This window comes from Orycteropus afer, unplaced genomic scaffold (assembly GCF_000298275.1).
Source record: "Orycteropus afer afer isolate SDZICR_OR568_19922 unplaced genomic scaffold, OryAfe1.0 scaffold00549, whole genome shotgun sequence".
Lineage (NCBI taxonomy): Eukaryota > Metazoa > Chordata > Mammalia > Tubulidentata > Orycteropodidae > Orycteropus > Orycteropus afer.
Window position 1 is genome coordinate 1,498,448 of NW_006922136.1, and position 20,407 is coordinate 1,518,854.

The 20,407-nt window shown below is 40.7% G+C and overlaps 1 protein-coding gene across 1 annotated transcript in view; it reads right to left on the reverse strand.

Annotated features, from left to right (window-relative positions):
• Positions 1 to 10,620: 10,620 nt before the first annotated feature.
• The window catches only part of AMOT (angiomotin), a 57,044-nt gene continuing 47,257 nt past the window's right edge, over positions 10,621 to 20,407 (reverse strand). The window contains exons 8-11 of the mRNA XM_007955944.2: positions 14,243 to 14,365; positions 13,251 to 13,483; positions 11,061 to 11,732; positions 10,621 to 10,718 (exon numbers count right to left, since the gene is read on the reverse strand). Of these exons, the coding sequence (XP_007954135.1) occupies positions 10,621 to 10,718; positions 11,061 to 11,732; positions 13,251 to 13,483; positions 14,243 to 14,365 (1,126 nt within the window). The remainder of the gene's footprint in view (positions 10,719 to 11,060; positions 11,733 to 13,250; positions 13,484 to 14,242; positions 14,366 to 20,407) is intronic.

Sequence of the window (20,407 nt, forward strand, 5' to 3'; positions counted from 1 at the left end):
GGGCCTATTCTAGGCCTTGAGAGGGTCTCTTGCCTTGGTTTCACATGGTAGTGTGTTTCTACAGAATTTTCAAAATTAAGACATCTTAACCTGTTAATTAAAATTGGTTAAGGCTGCTATCTCTTTCCACTATGATTTCTCTCCATTATGCTTTTTCTCATGTCAGGTGATGTTGCAATGGCTGTGAACATTTTTGACATCCAGCTAAGGAGAGGTTGATTTAGAGATATATTTTGGATTGAATGCGATATACTTACATAGTTTGCAATCAGTCATTTGTATAGATAAACCATTGCTAACTATTTTGGTAAAGGAATGGCTTCCAGAAATACCCCTCCTGCTAACTCATGCCAACTTATCCTGTATGGTAATACAAATGTGCAAAGTCAGAGATCTTATCACTATATGAATGAATGTGTCTTATGGTACTAGGTACTGCAAGTATGTGGTCACTGGATGAAAAATAAGGTTTGAAATGTATGGAGTTAGAAGCTGGTCTGGAAAATTCCTTCCATCATTTGATGTGCAAAATTGTGTACAGTTCTTATTAATGCCTAACCATAGAAAATATTTCCTTCTGTTAAGAATATATATAATAATACAGTGTACACAACTATGGATAATACTTTTATTAATTTTTTATGGGAATTGCATAAAATATATCAAAATTCATGTTTGTAAGGAACAAACCTGAAGCTGTTCCAGAAACACTGAGGACATTTGTGTATGAAATTGCATGCTTTCACTTCTCAACTATCAATAACAAAAATAAATTTTGATCACCCATGCTTGTGGAAAGACTGAATTATCTTTCTATTCTATCAATAGAAAATGGTATTATAAAACCATTGTCATATGAAGAAGCAAGCAAAGAATATGTAGCCAAATTGTGGGAAAAAACTATTGTGGAGGTGTGTTGGGCAGTTAATTAATAAAAATAACTGTTATTTTTCTTTTTAATGTGATATCTGTGGTATTTGCCAGCTTTTAGAACTTTGTATTTAGTTGTGATTTTCTTATTCTAAGTAAATGCTTCAATATCTAGTTGTAATTCATAATTTTTAAATTATTTTTGTAAACAAGGCCTTATAAATTGTGTAAGCTTCAGAACCCACAAAATTTGGATCTTCTCATGAGTGTGAAAGAAAGAGATTACAGAAAGATATATGCTTTTTAAGGAGGTCTGATGACATAGTATCTAAGGCATTTGACTGCTAACCAGCCACTCTGTGGAAGGAAGACTAGGCAATCTACTTCCATAACGATTTACCACCTCGGCAACCCAAAGGGGGTCACTATGAGTCAGAATCGACTTGATGGCAGTGAGTGAGTGAGTTATAAGATTTTTATTTTTTAGGATCTTATACATTGGTTGTTGGGAAGAATTATAAGTTACGTGTCTGTCTTAACAACTAGTTTCTAACACATAACAAGTTACAAAAAGTTATTTGCCTTCCTTCTTTCCCCAGTTCTGGTTAGACACTTTTGAGGCTCAGCAATTGCCATGCTCCTCTTCACCATCTATGCAACAGGGCATCAAAACAAAAACAAAAACAAAAACGAAACTCACTGCCATCAAGTTGATTGAGACTCATAGAGACCCTTCCTTGGGTTTCCAAGGCATTATCACTACAGAAGTAGATTGCCCAATCTTCCTTTCGAGGCGTGGCTGATGGGTTTGAACTGCCTGCCTTCTGGTTAGCAGTCAATTCCTTAGGCACTACACCACCAGAGCTCCCCAACATGGCACATGCCTAGATTATTTCTTTTCAATCTCTCTTGTTTGTGTCCCTTAGTCTGCTACAAGTAGATAAGTGAAAATTACCATTGACTCATAGCTTAAAAGGAATATAAGCTATCCTGATTTGACTCAGGTTTGATTTCCTCAGATTTTTCTGGAAAGTTTTCCTTGTGTCTTCTTTGGAAAATGACATGCTTAGTAGGAGAATGGAGTAGGTATGGCTAAGATGGGAGAATAAAATGTCAAGTGTGGGCAGAACTGGTGAAAAAAAAACTTGATTAATAGATCTGCAGACCTGTAGCATATTTTCAGTGTTCAGATTTTAAAATGTCTTTTATCTGTGCCTCATAGCCAATTTTGGATCCATGTGAAAGAATTTATGACCTCAGAGGCAATATTTAGTCTTGTGGAATTATGGAATGTAAGAGCCAGAAGGGACATTAGAGATCATAATCTAGTGACCTCATATTACAGAATGGTCACTGGCGCTAAATGAGCTGGCCAAGATCACAAATGTGATTGTGGTTGCCTCAAGGGCTATAAACCTTGTAAACCAATAAAAGTAACCAACAACATGCTCTGTTTGATCAGAGCAGTAAATCCTATCACTTAGAGTCTTATCAGGGGAGGGTGGAATGGCTAAGAGTGAATGAAGAAGAAAACTGCTGCCCACTAAAACAAGGGTGTGTGTGATAGCCAATATGTAGAGTAGACTTTCTCATTTGACTGTGCACACTTGGGAGACTATTATGTAGGAGGGGAACTGAAGAGCAGAAAGGAAATAAGATAAATTCCAGGAAATCCTCTGCCAGTGTTTCTTAAGTATGTAGTCTCATGATCGGCGACACCAACATTTCCTGAGAAGCTTCTTAAAATGAAAATTCCTGGGCCTTACTCTAGAACTACAGAATAAGCATCTCTGGGGGCAAGGCCCAGGATTTTGCATTGTCTAAACACCTGAGGTGATTGTACTACAGCAGATTTTGATAGGACTTCAAGAAATACTGCTCTTGGTTAGTATCAGAGGAAATAATGATGTCATGTCAGTAACAAGAAAATGAAGATATTCAGAACAAAGCATGGTAATTATTCTGATGGGATAAGAGTCCAGGACATCTGGGTCCTTGTTCCAAATCCACCAATAACTATAAAACTAGTTGTTTGACCTGTTGCAGTCCCATTTTACCCACATTGCAATGGGAAGCTTTTGAAGGATTTTAAGTAGGGGAATGACATGATCTGAATTATATTTGTTAGTGAATAGAGACTGAATAAAAGGGACATGAAGGCTATTGAGAGAGTCTGGTTGAGAGACAATGGTGGCTTAGAATAGGTTGTTGGCAGTAGAGCTGGAACAAAGTGAATGGGTTTTGAGATTTATTTTGATAGGATCAGTGATGGATTTAATATTGGCTATCAGAAGCGTCAAAGGAGCTCTGTGGCATAGTGCCTAAGGAATTTTACTGCTAACAAGAAGGTTGGCTGTTCAAACTCACCAGCTGCTCTGTGGACCGAAGATGGGGCGATCTACTTCCCTAAAGATTTACGGCCTTGGAAACCCAATAGGAGTCTCTGAGTCAGAATCAGCTTGATGGTAGTGGGTTTTTTGGTATCAGAGTTGTCAAACGTGACTCATGAATTTCTGTCTTGTGATGAATGGTCGAAGTTTTAGGGGGTATAAATGAATTGAGGGTTTAGATGATTGAAAATGAGGTCCAGATCAAGTAGGTAGGGCTACGAGCCTGAGAGGAGATGGAGGCATTAAGGGACTTGAGGTCTCTCTGCAGTCAAAGGACAGATAGAAGCACCACAGTAGGAGAGGTGGAAGGATGGGAGAGTGTGGCCAGAGACTAAATACTAGTGTACAAGATTGCTGTGAAGGAACAGTTCTGAACGATGATCTTGTCTGTGTTAGCCATGAACACAGCGGGATGAAGTGGAGTGGACATGGAGGTCAGAGAAGTTGGAAAGGGCAAGGGATTGATAGGTCAAGAGGGTGGATGCATTGTTTGCTCGGACCCTGAAGTCACTCTGGATAACACATCTTGGGCTGGAAAGGACGATTGTGATCCAGAGACCCAAATCATTAGCGCAATTGGAATAGTAAACAAATCACTATTGATGGGGGTAACATGGACCAGCTGGGTGAGAAGGATATAAAGAAAATTGGAGGTATTTATAAAGGAGATCTAGTGGCACTGTAAGGCAATTGGCTGCTAACCAGAAGGTCAGTGGTTGAAACACACCCGCTGCTCTATGGGAGGAAGCTGAGGCAATCTACTTCCATAAAGATTTACAGCCTTTGAAGCTCTAATGGGGCCACTATGAGTTGAAATTGACTCAATGGCAGTGGGATTCGTTTGGGAGGTATTTACATGGTGAAAGAGGAATAATGGTTTGGAACTTACATTAAGGAGCAAAGAAAATATCCTACCCTTTGTTATGTGGGCTGTGGGAGAATGAACACCTCCATTTTTGAAAGACTTTGGGTTTTAGCTTAAGGTTAAGAGTTGTAGGACCAAAGGAAGAAGGTTTGTAAGAGGCAAAACACAAAATTGTGGTCGTATTTGCTTGGTGGGTTATATATTTTGGTTCCAGGAGTAGTACTTTACATTTTTCCTTATTAAAAAACCTCATCTTTATGCACACTGATATTTATAGATTAAATGGTATAATATTCTGGGATGTGCTTAAAACATTAGAATGAAGTGAGTGGAGGCAATAAAATGAAGCAAGACTGCCCATGAATTGGTATACTGAAGGCCAATAATGGGACCTCTGGTAGCGCAGTGCCTAAGGCATTTGACTGCTAACCAGAAGGTTGGTGGTTCAAAGCCACCAGCTACTCCTCAGAAGGAAGGTTGGGCAATCTACTTCCGTAGTGATACTGCCTCAGAAACCCAAGGAGGGGCCACTGAGTTGGATCTGACTGGATGGCATTAGTCATAATGGGTACATGGAGTTACCTTAAAATAGTCTGTCTACTTTTGTACATGTTAGAATTTTAAAATAAGAAGTTAAAGAAATCACTGTGTCTTTAAAGATACAACCTATTGTTTTATCTGGAATCTTTTTTGTATTCTGATTTAGTGAGGCTCTCCTATCCCCTTTTCCATGAGGTCCAGAGGGACAGGAATTATTACATTTTACTTAAAAACTAACTCATCTGATCCTCTGGTTAAGGGACTTGTTCAAAGTAGACCCACCTGTAGAGGCAGACCCAGGACTAAAACTTCATGCTATTTTGATTTCTAGACTGGTCTATTCTACCACCTGCTTGAATGAGTTTGTAAGTTTCCTTTTGCAGGTTATTATTGAAAGGTAAAATTCTCTAGGGCCTTTGATCTTGGAAACATAGACCTCATTTAATTGCAGGTCAGATAAAAGTAGAGATTTGCCTTTGCACATTGCTATTATTCCTGCATAGAATGTTTGTCTCCATCTCTTGGTTCATCAGGTTAACACCTACACATCCTTCAAAGCTAATCTTAGCACCCCCCTACTCCATGTCATCCCCTAAATCATTCCCTCCTTTGGCACTAGTTCACTATCTATCTCGTTCAAATTTTTGTCATTTCATATATCATAATAAATTGTGTTATTTTTCTAATATACTAGAATCAGGGACCAGATTTTTAAAATTCTTATATTCTAGGGCTTTTATACATAATGACAACATCTAGAAGGTAGTTATTAAACAACTCTCACATGCCTGGAACCATCAGTAGAGGCAATAGGCAAATGAAAAAAAAAAAGTAAGAGCCAAAATAAATACTCTGGGTTTGGTCAGTTTGTGCATCTAAGTAGTACTTCAAGAGTATGTTTTCAATGAGATGCAAAATTTTGGCGTAGTGGAGATCACTTTTCTTCTTGGAAATCAAGTCCCATCACACTCGGGGCTCTTCATTCAGTGAAAAACTGTTGTAAACCCAAATAATTCTATTTTCTTTCCTCCATTTTTTTTAACAAAACAAACAAACAAACAAAACAACTTCCTGCAGGATATGATGAAGGTAGAGGGGGTCAGAAGCAGGAGGTGTTTTTCTTACAACTAAGTAACAAATATTGGCTATTCAGATAGCTTACTGCAGTAGGGAAGGCCCATAGGAAGGGAGGTAAGTATCTTACTGATAACAGATGTTACATTATGGGATAATTTCTAGAAAAGCTCCTACAATGCAGGCTCAGACATTTTTTAAAGGAACCCTTGGTTTTTCTTCCCACAAATAGCTGATTATTAAGAACTGGGAACTACGTAGTTCTCAAAGGAATGTTTTACAAAGCATTATAGAAGGTGTAATTAATATTATCTTCTTTGTGCTTAAAAAAAAGGGATGGCTTCACAAATACAGTTCTTAAAACACTCATCATAAATATGAAGGAATAATACAGCCCAATTTCAAAGAAACATCAAATTTAGATTTGTATGAATTCTATATTCCCTACTCATTACTTTTGTGATACCCATCTGGTCAATTTCACTAGGAGAAAGTGTTATTTCAAAGTCCTAGGGAATCCTTTCTTCACCAGTCAGGTTTGGGGCTCACGGGGTAAACAGGAGGCATGGGGAGGGCAGTGTAAAGGCCACCTTCACATTTCCAGTGAAAAGAGCCAACTTGTTTGTGGTTTTCATTTGCTTTTAATAACAAGCTCCCTCAACCAAAACTGATGAATTGGCATAAGAACAAGGGTACAAAAGAACATCAAAAAGCATTCCAAACTGCTAACCAAAGGATAAATTCTCTGCTTTGGGTGGCCATCATTTTATCCCTTGGAATGAAGAGATAAAAAAAAATGCAAAGCTTCTAATATATGCTGCCTGGTTATATAAAGAGACCGATTAGAGCATGTGACCCATGGTGTTGTCTTAATACTTTATAATCACATTCCACACTTCAAGCAAATGCAAATTCTGCTGTCCTTGAGAGGCAATTTCATTGCATACTGAATTGAAAGTACATCATTGCTACAGGGCAAACCAAGCGTCTGTCGGTAAACACCAAAATATTTCCACACAACATACTGCATTTTAAAATAGCTAGCTTTATTGTCAGTGAAAAGATAGGCACAAAGTGGATTCAAACCTGTATAACTTTATTGGAACTAGCTCAAATGATTACAGAAGGGGATCTCGATCACTATGGGGCTACCTAAGTTTGAAACCAAAGGCGATTCTTCTCTAGCTTTCTCCCAACCCCAGCTATCCAATTTACAAACACATGCCATTAATCACAAGGGAGGCCAGAAGGAGGTTTGATGGGTCTATGTAACCCATCGTTGCTACCAGAAAAAAATAAACAAACTCCTGACACTTGTCCTACTGCTGATGGATGACACTTGGAAGATACATTTCCAAGAATCATGGCAGACTGAAATTGGTGGCAATTAGCCCATATCTTATGCCTTCCTATCAAAATATTTTCAGTAAGAATGCAAACATTTTAAGTAACACATTCCATATGTGAACGAGCAATTGAGATAACAGGAGATTGTATGGCTAACAGACATGAGTATATAATTTATAAAAGTTAATGCATATGTACACACTTTAAGCTGCCACATTATGAGTATTTAAGCTCTTCATAAAAAGTAGTTTGTACAATCAGTTTGCTCATTTTCCAATTGTTCTATCCACCCAACTGTGTAATAACAAAAAGAGAACACAACAGGTCTCTTGGTATATGTCCTATGGCAGATGATGGCAGATACTTCCATTTCCTGCTGTCCTGTCATCCTGAAGCTCAAGAGCAGCATTTAAAAGAAATCCTTCATTAAAACAATGATTTGAAAAGAATGCTCAAGCTACTTTTATTTAGTAAAAATGATTAATAGGAGTTTATTATCAAGTACATTTGTTCTAATGATTTTTTTTTTTTCTACACACGGGACACTGGGGTACAACAAACTTAGAAATTCCCCAGAAATCACCAGGCAGTACAAGTTAAGACAATGAGGCCACTCTCCTGTACTGAGGTGCCAGTAAAATGCATAGATAGGTGGGGGTCCAGAAAGGATCCCCAAATGTTACATCCACACAATAGTGAAAAGGTGGCTGACTTGAGATTTCTCCCATAAACCTGAATTGTAAAAATGACACCTATTAGAGATTCTTCTGAAAGGTGGAATCTATCTTCTTCGTAAACATTGACAGTGACATGAACTTCTTTCCATCTCGGCTGTATGAGATATAGTCTTAGCAAATTATCTGGTATTAAAAGCTGAGGGGAAAGGGACTGCCTCTGGCGTGAGGGGAAAGAGATGTTCTAGACAGTTCAAAATAGCACTTAGCCCAGAACATCCTCCTTTCCCAAATATATGAGTCTTAAGAGATGGCTGCCACACGGAGTGGAATGTACAACATTTGTCAACTTACAGAATGTGATTAAAAGCATGGCCCCCAGAGCCAGCAAATATTCTGGTAATGTACTATGGCCATGAAAGGAGAAGATGAAAGGTTTTGTTTGTCTGCTTAATGTATTTATTTGACAGATATAAGCTTCTATTATGTTCTTTCTTTTTTTTTTTTGCTTCCTTTCCTTATGAGAAATTCTCATAATTCTCTTATGAGAATTAATAAAACAGCACTTTTAATTTCCATTGGCATTCACTATATGAATGTGAAAAGATGGGCTGAAAGAAAAATCACGTCACCCTCCCTCTTGTCTTTCCTCAGACATCAAAAGGTAATTCCTTTGCAAGATAAGTAAGAACTAAAACCAAAACCAAACCAAACCTACTGCCATTGAGTCTATTCTGACTCATAGCGACCCCCATTGGGTTTTCAAGGCGGCAAATCTTTACGGAAGTAGATTGCCCCGTCTTCCTTCCGTGGAGTGGCTGGTGGGTTTGAACCGCCAACCTTCTGGTTAGCAATCAAATGCCTTAGGCACTGAGCCACCAGACCTCCTTACATAATATTGTTAAATATGCCATTCCTATACTCACAGAGGAAGCCAAGATGATCCAAGACACTCAATCTCACAGCAAGAAAAGTGGGATGAGTTTCTTAGGGGGATGATTCATGTGACTCAATGCTGAAATGGGGATCAGGAAAGGGAAAACCTTATAAAAAGGCACGGCAGGAGAGGCAAGATAGGAATTCAGAATTCTGGACAAACTACTTGAGCCAGGGACATTTTTTTTTTTAGAAAGCACATATGCCCTGAGCCATGAAGATGCCTTTTTCTTAAAAATGGGGCTCTTTGGATCTATATAGGAGTTTCCCAAAATTTCCATGGTAATTGGCAGAATGGTAAAAGCTGTGTTGTACAAACTTCAAAAAGTCACATAGTTTTCTCCTGGTCTCAAATTCCTCATCCCTAAGATGAGGGGGTAGGGCTATATTGCTAACATTCCTTCTAGCCACTATGGCTCATGATGTAAAATATCAGGCCTATACTTCTCTTAATGTGGTTTCTAACTAACACACCCCCAAATCTCTACCCCTACCTTTATCTAACATCCCCCCACTCCCATCACCCTCACTAAACCCTGAAAAATGATGTTAATGACATCATCTGTGGATTTGTCACTTTAATGGAGGGAACATAGGTGACATACGGCAGGGACCTGTGGCAACAGGCATCCCTCTGAGTCCTGGGAGGCAGCCCTATGAGAAGGCTTGGTCCCTGCCCACATGCATATTTCCTGCTGCTTTCCGAAAGTATTCCAAAGTCGGAGTCAACTGGCAATGAGAAGAGGTAGTTGAGGACACTGCTGCAATCAACCTCAACCCTGACCGCAGCACAGTACTTTTGAGTTTCTGTTGCTATATTCCCTTGGAGGTGATAGTCAAATGTGCCTTTTAAGACTTACGTTGAGAATTCAAGAAAACAAAATGTGTACCTTCAAAAGCAGTCACCAGAAATCCAAAGCATTGAACAGACCGACAAAAATGCTTCCTTATTGCAAATGACTTGCAATTTGAGACTGGTGACCAGTTAGTGACTTTGTGCTGCAGAAGAAATAAACACTAAGCTGATTGGTCTTAAGAAAGGAAAGCAACTTGGTGCTCACAGCTGCACACAGACCACAAGTCACAACACCTCATGCAACTCTCCATCAAGGCCCCAGATGTTCTAACTCCCTACGAGAGAGGAAGCTATATATCACTCTGTTAATTTACTCTTCTAGCATCTGAAAACAATGGTTTTTATGCAAATACATAAGTTACTCCAGAACATATATCTGAATGTATGAACCTTCAAGAGGGAACCAAAAGAACTCACTTCCAAATCACCACTGAAATCAAGATGAACGTAATCCCTTGGGGCTGGATAGCTAAGAAATTGGGAGGGAAGTTAGCTCAAGCACCCTTCCATACCACAAGATCCCCCATTTTTTCTCCAACTAACAAAGCTCTTAAAACTATTCCTTTTCATTAGCCAGATGAGAAAGTTCTCTCTTGATGCTGTCTACATGATAACTGTACAAGACAGCAAGCATATCAATTTCTTCTGGCTTCCCATTTCTGAACTACATGTTACAAACTGCCTTTGATACATACTGTGCTCTTCATTAAAAAAAGATTTTGGCGTACAGAAATTTTAAACAAATTTAAGCAAATTAAAAACACTGATGGATATATCCAGATATTAACAGTCCCAGTATTTGTATAAATCTAAACAATAAACCTTAGATCACATTCTGATTAATTTGTGTATAGAGGTACTCTCTAAATATACCAGTACATACTGGAGTTGGTATGGTATTACTTAAGTATTATATTGCTCCAAAACAAAAACAAAAACAAAAAAAGCCCCTTTAAAAAATACATCCCCACCCCCACCCCTTGTCCTCACCCTCAAAAAAGAAAAAAAAAAGGAAACAAATGATTAAAAGCATTCTTGCTGATCAACTGCAGCTGTTGATTTGGCCATTCAGATGAGATATTCCACCATCTCTGCATCAGGCTCTTGTCCCAAGATCTGAATGGGACCTTTTCTTTCCAGAGTACTGGTGTGGAAAACAGGACCATCTAGGTGGAAATAAGACATTAGAAAACACTTAGGGACAAGGTCAAAAACTCAGATTTCTAGAAATATAGAGCACTGGTTCTCCATGAAGGCAATGGCAAAAAGAGGGTCGAATGCCACACCTCTCAATCACTTGAGCATCTATTTCTCTGGGAGAATGGCTTCTACTTATGCCCTTTCCCATCTTGGTGGCTGATTCTCTTCCCCACCCCTTCTGATTAATCCCCTTTGGGACATGAAAGACTCATTCCACACAGCCAACTCTGCCTAAGAAGCAGGCACTAACAAAGAAGTCTGTATTTAAGGGCAGAATAAAAACTTAAGCGGCACCGAGAATTTGTTACCTGTCTTGTCAAGATTGCAGGTCAAACTTGGTATAGATAAACGACACGGTCCAGAATTGGTAGCTGGACTTGCAGGAACCTCGGTCTGAGCCAAAGCTGGAGCTGGAGCTGGAGCTGGAATAGCAGCTGTAGCCGGAGCTGGAGTTGGTGCCTGAGTCTGAGCCGGAGCAGAAGCCTGAGCCGGTGCCAAAGGTGGAACTGGAGTTGGAGCCAGAGCTGGAACCGGAGCCGAGGCAGCTGGAGCAACCTGAACAGCAGCAGGAGCAACAGCAGCAGCAGCAGCAGCAACAGAGGCAGGAACAGGAACCTGGGCAGTAGCAGCCGGAGAAACCGCAGCAACAGTAGCAGCAGTGGCTGGAGACGGGGGAGCAGCAGCAATAGCTGGAGCGGCAGTGGCGGCGGCGGCGGCGGCGGCGGCAGCAGCTACCATTGTGGTGGTGTTGGTGGCAGCGGTGGCAGTGCTGGCAGAGATGGCGGCAGCAGCAACTGGAGCGGGAACAGAGATTGGAGCAACAGCTGCAGTTTTGTTTGGTTCTGTCCCACGTTCAGTTTGGGTGCTGCAGTCTCGGCTGCCTGTCTTGGAGTGAGCTGAAAGCAGGGGAGTTGAAGGGGGCACAGGTGAGGGTGTGGAAGACACGGACTCAGCACGGTAGTCGCCACCCAAGAGAATACCTACAAGTGAAGAGAGAAAGAGATTAGAAAACCATCGGTTGTTCAAATCCAGGTATCTGATTATCTGTTCTTCCTCATGGATTTAGTGGGGAGAGGGGCATAGGAGTTCAGGAAACATTTGAATGGGTCTAAATTCTTCCTTCATTTTTCCCTATAGAAAGCTCAAGAATCAGTTTGTCAGATACCTCTACCATTCCTCCACATTTCTTTCAGACTTAGAAGACCCATTCTGGTCCTCATTCTTCAATCTCTTGTTGTTGTTGTTGTTATGTGCCGTCAAGTCGGACCTGACTCATAGCGACCCCTTCTTGGGTTTCCAAGGCAGTATCACTACGGAAGTAGATTGCCCCATCTTCCTTCCGGGGAGTGGCTGGTGGGTTTGAACCGCCAGCCTTCTGGTTAGCAGTCAAGTGCCTTAGCCACTATGCTACCAGAGCTCCTAGTACAACTTAAACCAAACCAAACCAATGAGTCAGTTCTGACTTATAGTGACCCTGTAAGAACAGACTAGAACTGCCCCATAGGGGTCGGCTTGAACCATTGACCTTCTGGTTAGCAAATGAATGCCTTACCCACTGCACCACCAGAGCTCCTTCCAATACAGCGTATTAAACCTTTAAATGCCCTGCATATCTATTTTGATTTATTTTTCCAATGGTGACTGACTTCCACTGAGCTGTCAGAATTCGTGTGCTTGCTTCCACTTATAACCAATACTATACACTACCAGATAGCTAGAAAGGGTCGGAGGAAGAATTCTGTGGTCGCAGATGAATGTGGTGAAAAAATGATCTAAGGTTCTGACCCATGACCATGGTCCCCAAAGTGTCTACTCTAACCAAAGAACACTACAAGTGTCAAGGATCAAGAGGCAACCAAAAGAGCTAGTATCTATATTTAGATGCACACCTATAGACAGATAGGTGTGACTTGCTTCCACAGGCTCTAAAAATGTGCCTGTGCTTATGGCATTAACAACACTTTTCAGGATTTGATTAAAGGGAAAGGAATGGACAAGAATGGAATGGAAAAAGTACATTGTGTTCTCATCTCAGAACATTCTGATAACAAACCTGTCAGCCAGCTCCATTTAGCTTAGCAAGAACTCTGGGTCCTCCTATTGTGTGGGAGGAAGGAGCAAAGAAAAAGCCGTAATTTTGGAATTTTGAGTGACACGAAGGTCACATGGGCTTTGGACAAAGACAAAATGTCCCCCTACGAAAAAGGGCAAATTAGAATTTTGTAAAGGAATTAAAAGTTATCTTCATTCCTCCCAACAGAACTCAGGATTCTATCTTCTAATGCTTTGGCTTCAGCCGATGTTCTTTCAGTGAGACTTCACTGTGTAGAGGAGCTCTTGAATGTGCAGCTGGACTCTCAAGAGGAAGAAAACAAACCTGGTTTATCTTCCTCTCTATAACGCGGACATCATCCCTTTTCGTTGCTGTATGAGCACATAAAAAATTCAGGGTTCCCTTTAAATTTGTCACTATACTCTTTCTTATTTACTGTCATTACCTAGGCTCCCCTTCCAGCTCTTGTCATCCCGCTTCTCTTCCATGATGGGGTTGCCAGTCAGGGTGGAAGAGTGGGAGAGCAAGCCTGATCCAGCATTGGAAATGGACATCAGAGACTTAGCTGGACGCATGGATGACAGCTGATCTGTTTTACTGGGCTCCTTCCGGGAACGCTGCTGGAGCACTTTGATCATGGCGTCCTTCTCAATAATCTGGGCATGGAGGGTCTTAATCCTAGGAGCCAAAGACCAAAAAAACTGTTATAAAGACCTTTTCTCTACCACCACATTCTGGTCTCACTACTTCCAAGGACTTTAACTCCATTTTCTGTATTGACTGAGGGGTGGTCTTACTTATTTCTGAGTTGTAGCAAAATTGGTAGTATGCTACATTTTTCAAAATGGAAGTAGCAGAGCATCCAGAAGTTGTTGCTTAAATGTTAGGAGGTCAAAATAGAGTATAGGTGAAAAGAAAGGCTGTATACATCAGAGAGTAACCCTATGTAGTGGGTACTGTAGTGAAGGATCTGCATCAACAGAAATAATGTGTTCAGTAAGAAGGTGAACACTTCTACCAATGAGCCACGACCTTCAAGCAATAAGTAAATGATTATGAATTATAGAAGACATCAAGTGCCCTACTTCCCAGTTAGAGAAGGTATTTTATGAAGCAGCCTAGACACAATGCTAGAAAGAATTCCCCAGAGTGCAAATATCAACAATTCAGTTCTGGCAAAGGGTAGATGGAAAGTAGTTGGCAAGGCCAAGGGGAAAGCAGCCCTACTTGGAATTACACAGTTGGTGAGTATAATCAAGGTAAAGGTCATATCACAAACCCTTAGTAACAGGCTGGCAGGCGGGGTAGAGGTGGTGGAGGAAGGCAGCATTACCAGGTTTCACAGTTATGAATAAAGATGCTTTTGCCTCTGTACTGACCCTATGTGGTCTCTATACCAACTTCTCATATCCATCAGGATCCAGATTGGCATGTTACCTGCCCTCCATGTCAAGGCAACGCTTGTTGGCCATCAATATTTCTTCTTCCTCTTTCTGGATGCGTGCTTCTAGGGCCGTATCATAGCTGGTGTTAGGAGAGTGGCTGATGACTGTTGTGTCCCTGGGGAGAAAATGGCAGCAATGATGGTGGGAGGACAGCAAAATCAATGAATACTACACCTCCCTCATAAATTAAAGATATTGTTTGAAAGCCCCAACCTGAAAGGAAACTCATTAGAAACAGTTGGTTTCTGGGTGACTTACTGATAACAGCCCTCAAGATGAGAAAATTCAGCTTTCATAGGTAGAAGGAGAGGTTACTGACATGGGCATGACTGTAAAAAGCCAGTGAAGAATTCTATGAGACAGGCACAGGCCTCCCTTCAGAACTGGAAGGTATCTTCTTAAAACCTTCTGGCAGATAGTTCCTTCAACTTTCAGATCATGGCCAGGGAATAAGAAAATGTACAGATTTCCCACTTCATTCTCATGACAGTCATCACAGAAAGGAAAAAGCTACACTTTGAAGGAAGCCAGAGAAGTATACTAAATACCTTATTGCTGTAGAAGAAGAATGGTAACTACAACTGATAGCTCGAAGCAAACTATAGATGAATCAATAGCTAAGATCAGGTAGGGCATGTGAGCCTAGTGAAAAGCAGTGTCTTTGAGTCAGTGTTACTTGGTTACTTTCTAATCTACATCTGAAACATATTCTAGCACCAAATCAACCAGTCTACCCCAAATAAGTGACCATTCTCTTGCCAGAGTCTCAGCTGCATAAGGGACCATCGTATGTCAGCTCAAAGTGTCTCTGGTAATTAACCCAATGAGTGATTAATATGGAGCAATAAGAGAAAGAAGAGAGAGTCTAGCCCTTTTCTTCACTTGTCAAAGCAATATGGAAACAGTCTGACAAATGAGGTCATGCATCTTTCTATAGTTCATCTAGAATCATCAATAGAGAAAAGGAAGAAGGGAATGAATGAAGAAAACTGGATCCTACAGGCATACCCTAGAGATCTTGCAGGTTTGGTTCCAGACCATTGCAATAAAGCGACTATCACAATAAAGCAAGTCACACCAATTTTTTTGTTTCCAAGTGCATATAACAGTTATGTATACACTATGCTATAGTCTATTAAGTGTGCAATAGCATTATGAAAAAGCTTGAAATATTGTGAGTTAACAAAATGTGACACAGAGACATGAAGTGAGAACATGCTGTTGGGAAAAAAGGGCACTGACAGACTTGGTTGACACAGGGTTACCACAAACCTTCAATTTGTTAAAAAAAAAAAAAAAGTACTGGCAAAATGCAATAAAGTAAAGTGCAATAAAATGGGATATGCCTCTACATGAGTGTATGTGAGTAATTTGGAGGGAAAGGAAAGCAAAGGAATTAGAAACAATATTGATTTGATTATATTGGCCTTAAAGGAAATGAGACAATAGGCCTAGAAGACAATGAATTGGCACTGCTGCACTATATTCCTATGAGAATACTATCTGTGAGAGAACCGCAAGCATGTTTTTGCTTAGGTTAAAGTTTGGGACCAGTGCAGATGGGGTTGAATGGCAGAAAGTTGAATGTTCAAGTTGGGGAATTTTGATGATTCTCTGCAAAACTACTCTTGTCCAAAATGCTTGTACTTTCTATGCAATGCAACAGTGAAGTAATTAAAAGATGGGAGAAAGGAATATGACAACTCTCATTTCCTAAAGTAATAATATTTCAACACCTCAGAATGCTTTACTTCCTCTAGTGAAATTCGCTTGTAATTCTATTGGGAATGGCTCCTGTGTTCCAAGGAACACAAGGGGAAGCACCATTGTGTAGTGCTTGACAGCACTGGGGTCAAAGTCCCAGATTTTCCCAGTATTCTGCCCTTTAGGAGCTCCACAACCTCAGGAAAGAAAGCCTGGTGGTGCTATTAAAGTCCTTGGCTACAAACTGAAAGGCTGGTGGTTTGAACCCACCAGCTGCTCTGAGGGGGAAAGATGTGGCAGTAAAGACTTACAGCCTTGGAAACCCTATGGGGCAGTTCTACTCTGTCTTATAGGGTCACTCTGTCAGAATCAACTTGATGGCAGTGGGTTTAGTTTTTGGTTTCTGGCCTCAGTAAGTTAGTGAACTGCTCTAAGCCTGAGTCTCTTCATATGGAAAAACAGGAACAGTAATTGTACATCTCCTAGGGTGTTGTAGGTATAAAAGAAACTTATACGTGTAAAGCCTACATTGGAAGGCACAGTGTAAGCACCAAACCAATTTATCTACTGTTAGGTTGGGAAAAGTACAGATAGGAGAATAACAGACAAGAGAGTATGAAAGAATTTCAGCTCTTGATATAATCCCAATTTATCTACTGTTAGGTTGGGAAAAGTATAGATAGGAGAATAACAGACAAGAGAGTATGAAAGAATTTCAGCTCTTTATATAATCCCAATTTATCTACTGTTAGGTTGGGAAAAGTACAGATAGGAGAATAACAGACAAGAGAGTATGAAAGAATTTCAGCTCTTGATATAATCCTGTGCTGCAATTCCTGTATTGCAGAATTCTAATTTGATGGCTGAGGCTTTGGTGCCAAGCCTCTCTACAAAGTGCATGGTGTCTATGGACACTGAGAATCTGAGCACATGGTTTGTCACTGGGGGAGCTGGTCCTGGCTTACTGCCGCTTTCACCGCAAAAAAAGACCAGTTGGGGAACTTGGAGCCCTGCCAGCTGTGAGCTCTCCTCAGGAATGAAGCCTGAAAATTTGGGGCACTTAGTGAATTCCTACAAGCTTCCACAATAGTCCTTAGCATCAATCTGCCTTCTAGAAACTGGGGGTACTAGGCCAATGGCTTAGGCAAAAGCAAGCAAGCAGATTTTCTGAGGAAGCAGCTTGACCTTCTATCTTCCAATACTTTCGAGATAATCCTTGAGAACATCAGCAAAGAGAAGCTGATCTACAGCTACAATCAGCAAACCCTTAACCACTTATCTCTGCATTTCATACTCCCCATTTCAAATCCTTAGGTATAGTTTCTGGCAAAGTTAAACTCTATTGGACCTCCAGTTATTTTCTCTCTCCTTCCTTTCATCAAAGAAGTCATCTCCATCCTATCACTTAAATTCCTCTCTAGAGTTATTGACCAATGACCTCCTAATTAACTAAAACATCTACTGGCATTTTAAACTCCAAGTACTCTTCCTATTGGTGGCATCTTTTTGTTTATCTGGAAAGTGAACCCTACTCCATGAGTGAGTACTGGATTTGAAGTTACTAGGAGGCTGGAGAATAGATGAGATGAGTCTCTGACTTCAGGGAACTTTTAAGGGAAGACAAGAACATAAATAATTAACTATTATAGGAATGAGGTTGGACATTGCCCAATAAAACCAAACCCATTGCTGTTTCATCAATTCCAACTCATTGCAACCCTATAGGACAGTGTGTAACTGCCCCCCATGGGATTCCCAAGGCTGTAATTTTTACAGAAACAGACTGCTACATCTTTCTTCCATGGAGGGGTTGGTGGGTTCCAACTGCTGAACTTTTGGTTAGAAGCACATAACCAACTGGCTCCTATTTTGTCCAACAAAAAACCAAGCCCATTGCCAGTGTGTTGAAAGAATGACTGACTAACCTGATAAATTCACTCCTGCACAGGTGTGAACAGCAGATAATGGCTCCAGCCCAGTGCCACTGAGTTGATTCCAACTCATAGCTACTCTATAGAGCAGAACTACCCCATAAGGTTTCCAAGACTATAATCTTTATGGAAGCAGACTCCCACATCTTTCTCTTTCAGAGTGGCTGTAGAACCACCAGCCATTTGGTTAGCAGCCAAGTACTCAACCACTGTACCACTGGGGCTCCTTCTTTATCCAACAAGATAAGGAGCTCTAGTGGCACAGTGGATAAGGCATTTGGCTGCTAACCAGAAAGTCAGTGGTTCAAACCTACCAGCTGCTCCACTGAAGGAAGATGGGGCAATCTACTTCCTTAAAGATTTACTGCCTCAGAAACCCAATAGCAATGAAAATTATTAGAGCTTTTCAGGGGAATGAAATTATCTGAGCTATGTTTTAGGAAGATAGCATTATCTCTTGCTGAAATGTGGTGAAGGGATTAGCAGGGAGAGACACTGGAATCAGGCAGAGCAGTCAGCAAGGTTACTGTAATAATCCCAGTAAGAGATAATGAAAACATGAACCAGGGAAGTGGCAAGAGAAATGGAAACAGGCTGTGGGGGTAGAACTGACAGAACCCGGAGGCTGTATAAATGTGTTAGGAGGGGGAAGAATGCACAAGAATTCTGGTGTCTGCAATTCAGATGACTACTAAAGATGGTATACCATTTTCTTTGATAGAAAACCAGGGGGAGGTTTTCGGAAAATATTGGAGTGGATTTCAATTCTAAGTATGTTGGAATTCAAGTCTCTTTATAAAAGCCACAGGATGATATCCAATAATTTATTTAAGATTCTAACTTTAATCTTAGAGATGGCAGTTATTATTTGAAGCTACAGCATAGGACAGGAGCTCTGGTAGCATAGTGCCTAAAGCACTTGACTGCTAACCAGGAGGCTGGCGATTCAAACCCACCAGCCACTTCTCGGAAGGAAGGTTGGGCAATCTACTTCCGTAGTGATACTGCCTCGGAAACCCAAGCACGGGTCACTATGAGTCGGGTCCGACTCGACGGCATGTAACAACAACACAGCATAGGACAAGATAACTGAGAATGTAGAATAAGAAAGTAATGGAAACTGAGAAATACCTACAGAGGGAATAGGCAGACATCTGTGATGTGTGACCACATTCTAGGTTATGTTTTGCCTTAAATAATTATCTTACTATATACTAATCCTCAAATAGTATCTTATTGAACTATTAATAATTCCTGTTCTACTATCTTTGAGCTCCCTTATATCTGGTAGGCAGCACAGTATACTGGTTAAGGTGGCAACAATCTAGATTTAAATCCTTTCACCACTTAAGTTCTTCCACCACTTATAGTAGGGTGTGGTCTTCGGCCATTTTGTAGGGTGTTTCTTTCTAAATTTCTGCCCAAAGATGAAAAAATTATCCTGAATCTCCCCACATCCCAATAATAACAACGCTTATAATGTTAGCATTTCATGAATAACCTCTGAACAAGTGCTTGGCTCTGGTGTTTCCTTGAGAACTAGCAGTTAAAATTACACTTAATTCTGCTTCTAAGCTGCCTACAACCTCTCGATCATCTTCCAGCACAGCAGGGTACTGTTAAAGGCACTGCCATGTATTGCGTATACCTTTCTCAGGAAATAAAGACAGTTAACCTTAAGCCCATAGTAATCAAGCCATAGGCACCTTCAGTCTATTTAAGTTCTAGGGGATATCTGGAGAAAGCAGAGCTTAGTAGAGGAATTTAAGATGTTTCCCTGGAGAACTGAGAGTAGGTTTACAAACCATTGAGGATCTCTGGTGGCACAGTGCCTAAAGTATTTGACTGCTAATGAGAAGGTCAGTGGTTCAAACCCCCCTGCTTCTCTGTAGAAGGAAAATGGGGCAATCTACTTCTGAAAAATGTTACCATCTCAGAAATCCAATGAGGGTTGCTATGAGTTAGAATTGAGTTGATGACAGTGGATTTTTTTTCTTTTTTGGTTTACAAACCACCAGTCCAGCTCTTAAGTATTGACATCTCCCTTCATTAAATTTGGCATGAGAAGAATAAAAAAAAAATAATAATGTATCTGTGATGGTTAAGTTTGTGTGTTAACTTGGCTAGGCCTGGTTGAGTGGCTGGGCAGCTGGATGTAGTATTCCCCATGGTGAGATTGGTAATGAACTCCATGGTGGAATCTACTGTGAGAAGCTGAATAGCGGCCTGTGGGTATGTGGTCTGCTTCCTGAATATAAGAAAAAGCTTTGGGAATGGTCTCTAGTTTACGGCATGCTTGAACTTTGCATGTAGCTGTGTTGTTCAGCAGCCTGCCATGCTCTGCCAACCTTGAGACTTTCAATAGACTTGAATTAATGGCCTGCACTGTGGTTTGGTAATATCGGGACTGTGCCATTTTATTTGTTGACCTTGGGCTTGTTAGCCTCAGCAGCCAGTAGCTGCCTGAGTGAAGAGATGCCTCTAGCTTCAGTGGGCTGGGAGCAAGAGGCAGAACTGAAGCC